The sequence below is a fragment of the Peromyscus maniculatus genome, chromosome 9 (assembly GCF_049852395.1).
Source record: "Peromyscus maniculatus bairdii isolate BWxNUB_F1_BW_parent chromosome 9, HU_Pman_BW_mat_3.1, whole genome shotgun sequence".
NCBI lineage: Eukaryota > Metazoa > Chordata > Mammalia > Rodentia > Cricetidae > Peromyscus > Peromyscus maniculatus.
In genome coordinates this window covers 37,082,422-37,098,643 of record NC_134860.1, presented here as the reverse complement: position 1 = coordinate 37,098,643, position 16,222 = coordinate 37,082,422, and the positions used below count along the sequence as shown (strand labels likewise).

Genomic DNA, 16,222 nt, shown 5'->3' with positions numbered 1-16,222 from the left:
ATGGGTAGGCAGGAATCTGATAGACAGGACTCCTGGGTGCTGGGAAAGAGAGCCTGACTCCTCAGATTACAGCAGTAATGCCAAAGCTGCCCAAGCCTCATCCTTGTCCTTACAGAACATAAGACACGTTCTGGTTAACCCTGAAAACACCAGCCACTTTGCATAAGGCTGGTAGATTTGCCCCTATTCCTGTCTTCTACCTTGTTTCCACCTGAGAGAGCAGCCAGCAGCCAATAGCCTTTTTTCTTCTCATTGCAACATTTGCTGAGGAGCTATTAAGTGTCCCAAACTGGAGAGTTGACTGGGCTATGCCGTTCTGAGATTAATAAACTTCGAGATACAAAATGGAGCAAAATCGATTGTGTCAAGTCTGTCTCTTAGTTGGCTCTATACCAGTCTCCTCTCGTCCACCTGACCTGCTCCGAGGCTAGGCCCTACCAGGCCTTCCCTGGACTACTGTTCCTTCCTGGTCTTCAGATCTATGATGTCTTAGATATTTCAACCAACTCTATACAACAAGTGGAGATGTGGGTTTTTAGAATGCTAAGTGTCCATACTATCTCTCCTAATCAAAATCCTTCAACAGCTCTATCTTGCTCTCCAAATAACCCATCAATGGAAGTGACTTCACGGTGTGGCTTCTATCTCACCCCCCTTGTAATCACCATAGCAAATATCCTGCTTCATAGACGGCCTTGGAGCCATTTTTGAGGTCATATATGTAGTAAAATTAATTTCAATAATGTTCCCTAAATGTTTAGTTTAAGTACCTGGGGTGGGGTGGGTGTGCACACAGGCTGCACAGGAGATAAAATTGGCAAGGTAGAGAGAAATGGCTGCCTGAGCACAGCACAGGGTATAGAGTGTTTACTTCACCCTTTACACTCTTCCGTAAAATGGTACAAATGTTCACAGGGAGCACATGTTACTCAAACAATCAGAGGAAACAATACGGTGATTTTCATCTTGTAAAAAACATGTACCGGGTAAGCCATGTTTTGTTTTAATCAACATTATTGACCATGTTCAACGGGATGTGGGATTAAAGCCCTTAAGCAGGTTGTACTTGGTGCTCATGGTAGAGCAAATGGCCCAGCTCTGAAAGCTGCTGCTGAATGTCACCAGCTTGCAGGATGACTGAGGAATGTCCAAAGGTTCACACAAATGACCCTGCATCTCTGTTGCCTAAAGTAGGCCATCCCAGGACACAGAGTGCCTGGGGCCCTCTGTTGACTTACAGTTTGGGCACTTGCCCTGATTCTGGCTATACAGTGTCCCTTGTCTGTCCTCCTGCTCACTCTGGTCCCTTGTGCTGTGCTCTTAATTCTGCACCCCTCCCCCTTCACACTTACTTCTGTGTCCCATTTCTTTTGGTTGGTTCTGAGCTGAGTGAAGCAATGGAAGAATAGAAAATAAAGCCATGCTTTTCAAAGCATTGTGTCCATGGCATTTGTAAAGCCTCCTTCCTTACCCTAATACCACAGGTCAGCAGGGGTTCACCACTAGACAAAGTCAGACACAACCTCCTTAACCGTGACACAGCTTCCCCACCCCCTACCAGAAGGTGACTGTGAAAGCATCTGAGCATACAGAACTCACAAGAGAATCCACCAAGGCCAAAGCCCTGGAAAGCCAGGAATTCATTTCTTGTACAGAGCCTTGAGAAACAGGCTTGGAGTGATGGAAGGGAGAAGCAGGGCATAATCGAGCACCCCAAAAGAAGGTGTCCCAACACTTCGAAAGTTCCCGTGGCTGAAGGAAGTGTTTCTCTGGGCCTGGAGACTAGGCCTTGGCCTCCCTACCCTGAACTCACCCCACTTCTCTCAACCATAGAATGTTCAGGAGAGTGGCTCAAAGGTCCCACAGATGTCATGTTCTCTCACTGTGTGCTTTCTACAAATATCTTGATTGAACTCAGCCCATCTTCCCTACCCTTATTGTGACCATCCTCCAGCCCCGGTAGAATGACAGAGACCTAATTTTTTTAAGATGTCCCTCTTCACCTTGGAAAGACCCTTGCTGTTGCCTAACTCCTGCCAGGCCCAGTGCGGTGACCCTCTGTGCCCCCGAGACCGGGCCCATTCCTGTTTTAACACTGACCACTCTGACAGGAATCTGGTCTGGAGTTCCCTTTCCCATGAGGCCTCTTGTCACGAGATTCACTGGGGCACTCATCATACACATTAACTTTTACAGGCATAGATGCTTGCTTTAGGCTCCTGGGGCTCACACAGCCACATGGCTGTAACTGCAAACAATAGGAACCCAGGACACCCACGTTGTAGGGTTCTGAAGAAAGACTGCCTGAGAGTAGGAATAGCTTGTGTGGGAAGTGGGGGTCCTGAGAAAACACCATTTGCAGGCTAGGTTGCTGCGGCTCTGCTGGAAAACTGCTGCCTCCGCCTCCGAGAAGCGCACCGACCTCTTCCCTCAGCCAGCAGCTTCCACTCTCCCCTCCTTCACTTAGAAAATGAAGCAACATCATAACTACCTAACTATGATGAGGCTATTCTCCAGGGTGGCCAGATCCCACTTCGGGATCTCAAGGAAAGGCCGTCTTTGCTGAGGAGTGGGCAATGGGTGAATGCCCTAGCACAGGGTTGGTAAAGATACCCAGATGGTAGGTACATCACATGCTGCGGGAAGGAACTGTATGCAAATGAGGAGGGTAAGAACACCCTTCTATCTGCATGACTGCCTGGAGGACTGGAATCTTCCTAGAATCCCAGTATCATAGAATGAAAGTCTCACTAATTTATGAGGTAAGTGACAAATAGGAAGAGACCTGAGAGCACGTGGGAGTGTGTGAATGGTTCCAGTAGAACACCACCCCACGCCCACCCTGCTACATAAATCTGAAGGACAAGCTTGGTACTGGACTCTCACCAACTCCCCCTAGGGTTAAAAACATAACCAGCCTGCGACACAAGTTCAGCATATGTCCATACTAGATATGCTAGATTATTTTATTTTATTGAGACAAGGACTCACTGTGTGGCCCTGGCTGGCCTGGAACTCACTATGTAGACCGAGGTGGCCTCAGATTCACAGAGATCTACCTGCTTCTGCCTCCCTAGTGCTAGTAATTGATTAAAAGGCCTAGATAAATACGCTAGATTTGTTAATTGTTTCTGTTCCAAAAGCAATATAAGCCTATTGCATAAAAGATTTATAAAAAGGTAAAACAAGGCTACTATTGCTTAAAGGAAATTTTTAAAAAATGCTATCTATGAATGATATTATAAAGCAAAAAAAAAAAAATAGAGACGCAATAAATCTTTACCTCAGAAGATAAAATATAAAGGGATAGGGCACACCTGAAGAGGGCTCTTTTACATTTTGACCTGTCTATAGAAAGTGAATTTTTATTTCTTATTGATAACGAGGAATAGCTGGAAAGGGGGGTTAATTTGGAATTAAAATAAGAAACAATAGCAAAACAGAGGCACACTTGTTGGACCCATCAGATTCTAGAAGCCAGGTTCCACATTTCATGACTAGGAAACCAACATGGAATCCAAGACCTCAAATGGCAGGTACATTAATTATACATGACACGATACAGTGGTGTCCTGCTTTCTGTCACTCACCAGACATATTAAGGCCAACCAAAGAGGAAATGGAACATTAGAAGAAGTCTTCTTAAAATGTAATTTCCTAGTAGAGAAATGTATGAGCTGCACTCACTCCCCATTAGAGTGCACCTAACCCTTTCACTGGTGTGTTTATCAGCACAGCCTGGGGTTCAGGCCAGCTCTGGGCACCGACAAGTCACCACCAGGCAGGGGATTCCCTAGGGGATTTCTGCTCCTGGCCAGATCATAATGAAGTTAACAGAAGCAGCCACAGTGCATTTGCCTGGAGGTTTTTAGGGTTTCCCCCACAAGGCAATCTGCAGCGCACACCCCAAGGGCTCTATGGATATAAAATGAAACAGCTCAAATAGACTTAGAAATGAAATGATTTTCTGTTTGCCGGACGAGCTCTGTGATTGCCTGTCAGAGAGCACTGCTTCTCTGGCCTTTATGGCCGAGTTCGATGTCTTGTTTAGTAGTAACTAAAGGAGTGTTTAGGACCTGGCAGCAAGGACTTCCCAATCAATGAGCAAATCCATCCTTCATCCACGATGATGCTTATCTTGCAACCTCACTTGGTACCCAGATACCAGCCATGTGACTTTGCCAGACTGTCTCCCCCTGCCCCCCCAGATGCATAACCACATCTTCTCTTTCCTCAGATCTCTCCCTGGCCCTGAAGAAGAGAACAATGCAAGGCCCCACCTTAGTAGGTTAGCTCTCCAGCTCTACGATATATCACTCTTCCGGTGAATAGCACAACTCTATCTTTTTATCATGATAAAAGCAAATATACTTGATATTTACAACCTGGCCCTTGGGAAACAGACAAGGGTGGCGGGGGGAATATCTTACCTTGTTTTAAGGATATTCAGAAACTGCAAAATTTCTGAAAACTGTATCAGTCTGAGGGCTCTTAAAAATCTCAAGCCTGGAAAGAGAAATGAAACAGAGGTGTTATTTCCAACGCCTGGTTGTCATGCTCACAGCCTGGTGTCTGAGTTACAGCCACGCATGTCTGTTCCAAGGGCTGTGGAGGCCTTACAGAAGATGAATGCTCCAGTACCTTGGACCGGCCGCTTCATTTTTATTCTCCACTGATTTAATCTTAGCTGGTAAATGGGCTTTCTTGTTAAATGTGAGCTGTTTGAAGTCACGTGAAGGGGAGGGGCTAGGAGAGAGGGCCTATGTTAAGGGGGATTGTCTCCTCTAGTGAGGTCGGTTGTAAAGCCCCGTTTCTGAGCTGCCCAGTAGTCAGGCAGAATTTGGGTTTCTGAAAAATACTAGGAACTGTGGTCACTCAGGATAACCCTCATGCTGAAGAGCAGATTAAGCATAAATCGGATCACCTTATGCCTTTGATGAATCTTTTTAATCTTTATTTTCAACCCTGATAGAATAAAGATCATGGCTCAGAGAGCTACCAGATTCAACAATATTTTATATTTTCCCCAAATTAAAAGCAAAATGAAAGAGAAAAAATAAGCACAGATCAGTAAGATACCACACTTTACCACTTCAGGATTCAAAACTTTAATAATTCCATTTTCACTGATGTCAATGATTTTTGTATCTGTAGCCTCTCTTTAATGGAAAAGTTACAGCTTCTAAGTGGAGAGGGACAATGGTCAATTAATTGTTTGAGGTTTTGTTTTTCAGGAACATGGTGTCATGTAGCCAGGCTGGCCACAAAAATCACTGTATAGTAAAGGCTGGCTTTGAACTCCTGAGGCTCCAGCCTCTACCTCCCAAGTGCTGGGATTACAGAGAAGTTCCACCACCGCCAGCTTTTTCTTTTGTCTTTTCTTTCCTTTATTCAAGGATCAACCTATTTCTGTCTAATTCAGAGTCATGTGATAAAAACATTACGAATCACCTGAGAAGTGGTAGCGCCCACCTTTGATCCCAGCACTCAGGAGGCAGAGGCAGGCAGATCTCTGTGAGTTTGAGGCCAGCCTGGGCTACAGAGTGAGTTCCAGGACAGTCAGGGCTACACAGAGAAACCCTGTTTTGGAGAAAAAAAAATTCCAAATCAGCCATGGACCTTAACACCTTTACCACTACTCTGGAGAACTACTCACCAAATGCCATCAGCAAGCTTTGGGGCACCCACTCTAGAAGATTTCCTCTCTCATGCTTTCAGAAGCACCCCAAGTGCCAGGTATGGTACTGAGCACAGTAGACTGAGCTGACAGCTGCATGCATGGGGTGAACATGTTACTCTGTTCCCCTCAAGGGAGGCAGTGAAGGAAGTCTAAATCTGCATGGCGAAATGAAGCCTTCCAGGAGATGCACTAGAGACCCCCCAGGGTGAATCTTGGGTACCCTCCCCTTGCACAGAAAGGGCTCTAACTGGAACAGTGTAGAACTGTCTTAACAATAAGTAAAAATTAACCTACAGTCTCGAGGTGGGAGTGCCCGACTCACAAAGGAAGAAGGAGAAAATGCTAAGGGTTCCAAGAAAGCATTGTCATCTGAAGAGAATTCAACTTTGTGAGCAAGAGATGATCTTTCAGAAAGCATGTTCCTACTTTGCTGAAGAGTATTTATATAGTTATTATTAACCAGAACAGGCAGACATGAGAATGGAGGTAGACAGGATGAAAGAGGCCTGGAAAGCTGAGAACCCAGTCACCCCAAACTGATGGAAGGTTGGCTAACATGGCTGAAAGCTGAATCTCAACAGACATTGCTTCAAAAGGGCAGAGGGGGGGTGGGGGGGAGGAAAGAGGAAACACAATGCAAGTAAACAGCAATGGAGAGATCACAGAGACCCAGTGGAGGAATAAAAGAAGGGACAGACAACTCCCTGGTCAGAAGCAGTAGCCAGAATACAACAGAAAAGAACTATCTTTCTAGAAATGAAAAAATGGTTTGAGATTAAAAGAGCCAAGATGTATTTGCCTTTTGTTGTTGTTGTTATTGTTTTCAAGTTTTAAGTATAATAATCAATTAAGTGTTGAATATGCAACATCAGTGTTGGGGTGGGTATTAAAACAGGAAGTATCAGATGCTATCATTTGTATCTTCAGTGTCCCTCTAAAGCTCACATGTCGAAGGTTTGGTCCCTGGTTGTGGCACCAGTGGGAAATGGTGGAACTTTGACAGACAGGGCGCTATGGACGTAAGCCAGGCCATCGGGGGAATGTTCTAGAAGGAGATGCTGAGACCCCAGCCCCCTGTCCTCTCTTTTCCGTTTCCCAGCCTCCACAAGGTAAGCAGCTTCATTCTTCCACACACTATTCACCACGGCACTGAGTCTGAAGCAGCAGGGACAAATGACTGTTCACTGAAACCTCCAAGATTCCCAGCCCAAATCCATCTTTCCTACTTCTCAATTGTTTGTTTCGGGTATTTTGACACAGATGAAAAGCTAACACAAATAACACCTGGGCAATATTCAGATTTTTTTTTTACATTGTCTGACCTAAGGTTTTGATAGTGACTCAAGCAGCTTGGAAAGACTAAAATCCAGAGCAGCAAAAACATCTTCAAATACCCCATCTTTGTTGTTTTCTCAGACTGTGCAAATCGGTCCATCAGTCATCAATTAATCAATCGAAGCCATTAAGTCAGGTCAGAGGTTAAGGGTTAGAGAGTACAGTTTCAGACTTCAGACCATCCAGTGGTCTCATAGCACCATGTCATAAAGTGAAGTAGCCAGCTGGGATAGACTCACTAGCAACGTGGCAGCTATTCCTGGTTTAACTACACACATGTTCTTCTTTTCTGTGTGTTTGTTTGCACAGATGAGTGTTTGTGTGTAGGTACATATATATGATTTATGGAACCAAAAATCAAATACTACTTCCCTAAACTTTGAACTAAATTTCTTGTTCTCCATTTTAAAATGCTGGGGTTTGAAGATTGCCCAATTCTAATGACTTATAAACATATAACACAACAAAGGATTTTCTTCAGTGAAGGTGGGTGAATATGAAGCTAGGGATACAAGGAGTGGAGGGGACATAGAGCCCACCTAGATCATGGTTAGCTTTAGCTGTCAACTTGACACAAATGTAGAGTCATTTGAGAAGAGAGATTCAATCCAGCTGAAGAAATGCTCAGATCAGGCTGGCCTGTAGCCATTCTGTAAGGCATTCTGTTAATTGTGAATTGATGTAAGAAAGACCAGCCTACCATGGGCAGTGCCCTCCCTAGGCAGGTGGGCCTGGGCTATATAAGAAAGCAGCATTCCTCCGTTGTTACTGCTTTCAGCTGCTCTCTGGAGTTCCTGCCTTGGCTCCCCTGGAGGATGGACTATAAAGTGTAAACACTTTCCTTTCTAGGTTTCTTTTGGTCACCGTGTTAATGACAACAGAAGGCAAACCAGGGCAGCCTCTAGCCTTGCTAGGGAGGCTCACTCAGCTACCTCTGAGTGTCTCCCTAACAGGAGCTACCCAAAAGACAGTGCGTAGCCAACAGAGTCTGTGGATAAAAAGGGGACACTTGGCTCTCAAAGAAGCTTTCCTGGAGTGGAGAGTCAGGAAGGCATCTCCCTGCTAGAGGAAATCCCGTGCTGTGAGACCAAGATTCATTGGAGCTGAAGAGAAAAAGGCTTGTTTGCTTGGTGGCCTCTAGAGGTCACTGCCTTAGCACTGAGTCTCACTAACAAAGAGAAAAAGTCCAATGTGGGATAAAAACAGACCTTGGTATGCAACCTAAACCCTTCAGTCAACAGTTCACAGCTCCCTAGTGACTGTCTAACCTGGGGGCCCTTGGGGGTGGGGGTGTCTCTGCTCAAAACTCTCTTTTCATACAGAGAAAATGGCAAAGCCCTTCTAACACTTAAAGTGACACCATGATGTGACTCCACTGAGAAATGTCCCCCATAGGCTCATGTATTTGAACTCTTGGTCCCCAGCTGGTGGTGTTGTTTGGGGAAGTCATGGAACCTTTAGGAGGCAGAGGCCTTGCTGGAGGAAGTATGTCACAAGGGGGCAAGTTTTGAAGGTTTATAACCTCACCTGGCTTCTCTTTCCTCTACACTTTCCTTGCTCATCTCCACCATGATGAACTCTATGACTCCCAAATCCTAAACCCAAACCAACTCTTACGTTCTCCAAGTTGCTTCTGGTCATGGTATTTTATTCCAGCAGCAGCAGCACAGTAACTAACACACATTGCTCTTGACCTGTCACCTTCTCTTTTTATTACTTATATGTTTTAGTCTTTCTGTATGTGTACATGTGTGTTAGGGAATGCATGTATGTCTGAGTGTGGTTATGTGTATGCCACAGTGTGAAGATCCTTGTGGCTTGATGTCCAGTCAGTCTAGCCAAATCTGCGAAAGTCAGATTCAGTGAGAGACCTTGTCTCAAAAGCTAAGGGAGACATAAAACTAGGAAGCCACCCAATGTCTTCATTCCACACATGTATACACCTATGCACATACACACACACACACACACAGGGCATATGATTATACTGCCATTTTTAACTCTTAGTAAAATAATGATACTGAAAACAAAGCAAATTTGTATTATTAGTCACATATTTTAATTATGTCCTACATATGAAAAGCCGTATCTTTTAAAATCTATACAACAAAAGAAAATGGTTCAGGATAGTATGTCTAGCATACTACATATCCATACACATGTAAGCAACAGGGTCAGGTTTTACCCAAATATGTCAAACTGCACCCAAACCCCAGACTTATAGTCACTGCCCTGAACAAACCATAACAAACCATTCCAGCTCCAAACTGGGCTATGTCAGTTTTCTCCCATTGTGGCAAAACATCATGGAGACAATCAATTTTATAAAGGAAAGGCTTATTTTGGCTCAGTTTCAGAGGTCTTACTACCTGATTCTTGGCCTGTAGTCAGCTAGTTCAGTATCATGGGCTGTGTGTAATAGAGAAGGCCTATTCAGATTTCTCTCTCTGTATTGTGTGTGCATATACACATGTCTATGGAGGTCAAAGGTAGATACACATGTTAGTTAATGTTCAAGGACTCAATTTTACCTCGAATAACATGGAAACAAGCAGGTGTGGCTTTAGTGATGCAAAATTCCGTTAATATAAATAGAGCGTGGAGATTAGTTGGCTACATCTGCTTTGGAGGTGTTCCAGTCTAATCCAGTCAGCACAGGAATCCCCTGGCCTTTATAGGTCTTCTCTGAAGACTGAGAGGGGCCTGACACTGACCTCTCAGCTGAGGCAGGGCTGTGGCTCAGAAGAGCACCTGAAGGCAACAGCATGCAGGACAGCAGTTCCTGCACCAGCCTGCTCCATGGCAGGGTGAAGGTTGGAAGCCAGTATTGAGCATGCCACACAGCCCCAGATATTCCAGCTTAATAATTAGTTGGGTTCAGTTTCGGCATAGAACATTTAAAATTCAGATTCTAACACGCAACCAAGTTGGGAACCTCTGGTTTAGAGTACCTTTTCTTTTTAGTCTTTCAATTCATCATTCCATGTTGACATATTTATTTAATGCTGCCTAAAAAAGCATGCTTTATTTTGACACTCCCCCACCCCAGCAAATTCCCCTGTATCTGAGTAAACGCTGAGTCACTTAAAAGCCAATAATTCACCCTTTCAGCACACTACCTGTATATATAAACTCAATTTTGAGGAACATGCTATTTAGCTGCCAGTTAAAAAGAAATGAACAGTGTAATGTGTTATTACTTATAGCACAGAGCATTCATCAGAGATTCGGTGGGGGGTAGTCTTAACAGCATGAATAGCATTTATTGTTTCATGTTTATGGTTAAATATCAGAAAAGCAATATGGATTAACAGTGATAAAAATTCTGAGTCTCTTATGCAGGCATATTATAACAAAGAAATCAAACAAACAAAAATCAAGACTAGAGTATATATCCACAAAACTGGAAAACTCACTAGTGGGGCTTGCTCTAAGCATTAGAAACTTTGGAACTTTAACAAAGAAAACCATTACAGGCAAATACCAGAGAAGTAAATTGAAAAATATAGTGAACGCTTCCCACTCAAAGATCCTGTGCCTATTCAATTTTTTTTTAATTTAAAAATACATTTCTTGCAATAGATGCAAGAAAGTAAAGGACTGATCCCTTCACAGTTCTCAGGAGAAATTACTTTTGACCAAGTAATATAGATACTGAGTTGACCAGAAGAAAAATAATTCCAGAAGAAACGGGATATAAGAAGCAGTAAGAGAAAACATAAAAGCAACTGATTGTCTGTATGTGGAATGTGCTTTTCTTTAAAAAAAATAAATAAATAAATAACAGTGATCTAAAGTAAAATCTTTAGAACTAAATGGAAAATGAAGTAAGAAAGGAAGAAGCTAGTAGAACAAAGAAAGAGGATCCAAGGGAGGGTATCGTGGGATACACATATGCCTATACACACATTCACACTCATTACTCAATAAACTATTCTTTAATACTAACCATTTAACAACTACCAAAATTGACCACAGTATTGGGCTACAAAGAAATCTCACTAAATTCAAACTCCAGTACCCATCTAAGTTAGATTTAACACACACACACACACACACACACACACACACACACACACACACACACACACAAAATGAGAAAGTAACAAAAGAATGAGAAAATGAATAAACAGAGATGGGAATTGAACTACATACCTTTAAGCCCAGCACATTAAGAGGCAGAGGCGGGCAGATCTCTGTGAGCAAGAGACCAGCCTAGTCTACATAGGAGTTCCAGGCCAATCAGGGCTACACAGTGATTCCTTGCCTCACAAAAATTAGAAAGAAAGGAAGGGGAGAGAGGAAGAGAGAGAGAGAGAGAGAGAGAGAGAGAGAGAGAGAGAGAGAGAGAGAGAGAGAGAAGAAAGAAGACAGCAAGATGAATAGACAGTAGAGAAATACTCATATAAGAATTTAGTATGTGATAAAGAAGTAATCAGAAATCAAACATGAGATTAATTTTCAGGATAACTGGCCGACAGTGGGAAAGAAATTCAGTCATTTTGTATCATAATTTAAAACAACTCAAAATTAGTTAAAAACCAAGTACAAATAATAACACATAGAAAACTAAAAGAAATGTACTTGTATACTTAATAGACTATCTAAAACAAGAGGTAAAAAGAATTAGAAAAGTTTGGAAATATCAGGTTCACAACTCTGAAATAAGATCAAATTTCTGTAAGTTTTGAAACAAAGACTCCCAGCTGAATAATAACACAATAATAACACACAATAATAGCACAATAATAACAATGGTGGAACAGGGGGTCACTTCTGAACTAGGGATGCACTCAGTGGTAGATCGCATACCTCACATGTGCCAGGCCCTCAGCTAAATCCTTAGACTCTAAACAGACACTTTTTTAAATAAAAGTAATATATTTGAATGTCAAAAACATACTGTACCCAAAATATGGAAACAGAAAATCATAGAACAGGAATTATAACTAGGAAAGAGCCATGTAAATCAATTATGTTTGTTAAAGTGAAAGAAATTGTATCCCATGCAAAAACTCAATTCAAAATCGTCCAAGTACTTAAATGTAGAGCCAAGATAAGAACCACCCATGTTCCAACATGGATGCATGGATTTTAACGTGGTTCGTGTGCTCCATGGGATACAATGGAGGCATAGAAGAAAAGCCTGTTCACAACAATGTGGCTGAACTGGGAGGATGAGATGTTCCATGAGATAAGCCAGACAAGGAGAGATAAATGTTGCCTGGTCTCAATCACGCATTGAACCTGAAAAAGTCAATCTCATAGAACTGGAGACTAGACGGATGGTTCCTGGGGGCTGGGGCAGCTGATGGAGAGGCAACGGATATGACTGCAGCTCTCCGATGTAAAATTTCAGCTCGACAAGAAGAATCAGTTCAGGAGACATACTGTACAATGTGCCAACTGTAATCAATACGAGTACTGTGCGGATGCTTTTGAAAGGTTAAAGAAGAAAGGGAATGGAAATTACACAAAATGCAGCAAGCACTATATTTAACACACATCATAACAAGCAATATATTTGAGTTTGCTTTAGTGAAATGGCTCTGCAATGACATAGTCTTATGAATTTGAGGGTGGAATTACAAACTGATAAAAAACCTTTTTAGAAGTAATTTGATACTATGAATCAAACTAATTTAATTTCTAGTAATAAAGCCCAAGATGTTATAACAAATACTATAGGAGCAAAGATGTTCATTGCAAAATTATTCATTAAGGAAAACAGAAAGCAGCTTTAGCACAAGTAGGCCTCTTTAAGTATATCTTCTTATGAATATTGTACACACAGAAAACTGTAACAAGGAACCTGATTATGGTGTTAAGTTACAGAAGGTTAGAATTTAGAATGGCAGGTACCAAGAGCCAGAAAGGGCAAAACCAGGAACTGTTTAATTCCTACCTGCAATCTAAATACCAATCCTTACATCCACAGGGATGCCTAGCTCTCACCCCACATCAAACAAGTTCTCTTGCAGCGGACTGAAACCACTACAGAAAACTCCAACTGGTCAAACTGCAGAGAACAACCAATCATGGGCTTCCTGTGCCCAATGGATACACTACACTTCTGCCCTCAAGGCTCAGGGAATGTCACAGAAAAGGGGGCAGAAAGGTTGTCAGAGCCAGAGGATCCAGGAGTCTGCTGTGATATCATATTTCCTAGAAATGTCAGGGAAGTGACACCCATTATACCTCAACAATATGGCTTCCTAAACAGGGCCTGAACCACAACAATATGAGTAGACATACCAGTGTGTCTCACGGGGTCCTAGACAAAGAACTACAGGTAACCAATGAGTTCTGACAAAGGGAAAATTAGTTTTCCCATGGATCAGCCCCCTACTTAGTTATCAAGTTTCAAGTGATGAGCCCTGAAATCATATACATACAAGTTACACTAAATGGACTGACTCATCAGGCTATATTGATATATTTATGCATTTATACATATATGCGACAATAACAATAAAAGAAAAAGAGACCTTAATGTGAAAGGAGGCAGGGGGAAGGTACACAGAAGGAACTAAATTGAGGAAAGGGAAGGGGAGAAATGATGGAATCATATATGTTAAAAAGAAATTAAGGTTTGGAAGAAGATGTTCTAGACATCTGTTTGCAACAATGCAAAGCACTACTGAACTAATTGTATGTTTAAAAGCGGTTACGATGGTCAGGTTTTAGCTTCTCCTTTCTTTAGCACTACAATGTGATGCCAAGGGGCTGGGGAAATGGCTCAATGGGTAAGAATGTCTGCTGTGCAAACATAAGCACCCACATAAGCCAAGTGTGGACTCATGGAACCCCATTGCTGTGGGAGGCAGAAACAGGAGGCTTGCTGGTCACTAGCCTAGCCACAGTTTAAGTGAGAGACCCTGTTAAGAAATAGAGTAGGGGCTGGAGAGATGGCTCAGAGGTTAAGAGCACTGGCTGCTCTTCCAGAGGTCCTGAGTTCAATTCCCAGCATCCATATGGTGACTCACAACCATCTGTAATGAGATCTGGCACCCTCTTTTGGCCTGCAGGGATACATGCAAGCAGAAAACTGTATACATAATAAATAAATAAATAAATCTTGAAAAAAAAAAGAAATAGAGTAGGATACTTAACATCTTCCCCTGGCCATCTGTGAGTACCCCACACATGCACATGCATACGTCACACACATAAACCACACACACAAATTTTTCAAGTAATTTGGTAAGGTTTATTTTCATTTTTAATTATGTATAGGGGTGTGTGTGTGTGTGTGTGTGTGTGTGTGTGTGTGTGTGTGTGTGTGTAGGTATGTTCATATGAGTGCAGGTGCCTGAGGAAGTCAGAAGAGGGTATTAGGCCCTCTGGAGTTAGAGTTAAAGACAGTTGTGAGCCACCAGACAAAGGTGCTGGGAACTGAATTTGGATCTCCTGCGAGAGCAGTGCATACTCTTAATTGCAGAGCCATCTCTCCAACCCCTTAATCAAATAATTTTTCAAGGGTTCTTGAAGTAGTGACTTGGAAATGTTTTTTCAAAAGGACAAAAATATAAACATAAAGTGAATAATTCCTAAGTAAAAAACTATAAAATATAAATATATAAAAATTAAAACTTACATGAAATGAAAATAGTGGTTATATTACTTATACAAGACTGGGTTTGTTTGGGTTTGTTTTTAGATTTTTGAGGTGTTTTGCATTTTTAAATGTTTTAAATCACATTGACATTAAGTTTTTAGTTCATAATTACTTTATGGTGTTGTTAGGAAGTCAGTAGCAAAGCAGGACAGCAGCCCAGGTTTTCTTGGCTCTGAGTCCTGGGCCCACATCCAAGATTTAGTCCCTTGAGGCCACTGGCTCTAGGTAAGGAGGCCCCCACAGCCAGTGCCATCCTCTCAAAGGTTTAAACTTGGTGGCCCAAGCATGACCCCAGGTTAGAGTCACCTGAGAGTTGGAACTGCAGAATCTCAGCAGTGACTAAGGAGAGGTTGAAGTGCCCCTTCTTAGATGAGGACTTGGCGGAGATAAACAGACAAGATCAACAAGATCAGTTGATCCATCATTCATTCTTCAGGTCCCTGGTATCCCGAGAGTTCTGTACGTGTGAGGTCCTGAGAGAACGCTGGACAGAAATCTCACGAACGAGCACATCTGGCCTGAGACAGAAAGCCTGTCCAGGCTTTGCAATTTGCTATTTTCCTTTCACTTTCACTGCTTAATCTTTAAATCCAAAGCTGGAAGGTTCTAATAAAGCCCCGTCCTTTCCAATCCCTAGAGCCCCAGGCAAATCCCAGAGAGCAATTATTCCTGTGCTGTCTGACAAGGTCACTGTCATGTGACCTTGCAGACCAGGGGAGGTTAAATCCAACTAAAAGCATCCGAGTGAAAGGCTGCACACCACCGGGAGAGGCTTCTTCAGGACAGTCCCACATACCTGGCCGTATCCTCAGCTTGGTACTGCTGGAACCTTCTTTTTTGTCCCAGCACAGAGAAAACTCATGCCTCTCCTCCCTTAATGGAAGCCTGTGTTCCTCCAGTCAGAAAGTATGTTGTGTAGACACTCCTTGCCTAACCTTCTTAGTTAGATAGTTCAGGCTCCTTTCTTCCCTCCCTTTTCTCAGCCCTGACTCCTGTCTGACAGATACTGAACAAGAGGCCATATTCACAGTGTGATCAGCACCCATCCATTGATCCATTCAGTGACTCATTCATTCGCCCACATCTGCGAGCTGATTTCCCCTCTGCACTAACCACTCTGTAGGAGCCAATAAAGGCTCAAGATGGTGCTTCTGCTCCTGGAGTTTTCTATGGAAACAAACGGGCCAGAAGTAAGGGAAATCATTTTCCTTGATTTCCAGCATAGTCTTGATTTTACCACTTAAACAACACTCAAAATAACTTCCTCCTCTCTACTGCTGGAACTATGACCCACTGGAACCCCTAACTTGGCCAAGAGTGTGGAAGCTGGTCTTCCTGCTTCACTTTGTCCCCCAACCCATCACCAGTGCCTTGTAGAAAAGACCCAGCTCTTCCCACATTGATCAGAGCACCAAGCCCCTGGCTATGAACCCTCACATGGCTTCCATAGCACTGATGACCATCCTCCCATCGCTTATTCTGTGCTAGAACGCTTTCTGCATCCTGTTCTTTGCTCCTGGTATTCCGGCCATTGCGCTTCACACACAGTCTCTGCACCAGGAACATCCCAAGGTTCATTTTCAGCTCAG

General features: G+C 42.9%; 1 protein-coding gene across 23 annotated transcripts in view; it reads right to left on the bottom strand.

Moving 5' to 3' along the window:
* The window catches only part of Kcnma1 (potassium calcium-activated channel subfamily M alpha 1), a 710,535-nt gene that overhangs the window by 229,634 nt on the left and 464,679 nt on the right, over nt 1-16,222 (bottom strand). For all 23 annotated transcript variants that reach the window (XM_076544645.1, XM_076544646.1, XM_076544629.1 and 20 more), the window contains exon 6: nt 4,431-4,506. In XM_076544645.1, coding sequence (XP_076400760.1) covers nt 4,431-4,506 — 76 coding nt within the window. The remainder of the gene's footprint in view (nt 1-4,430; nt 4,507-16,222) is intronic.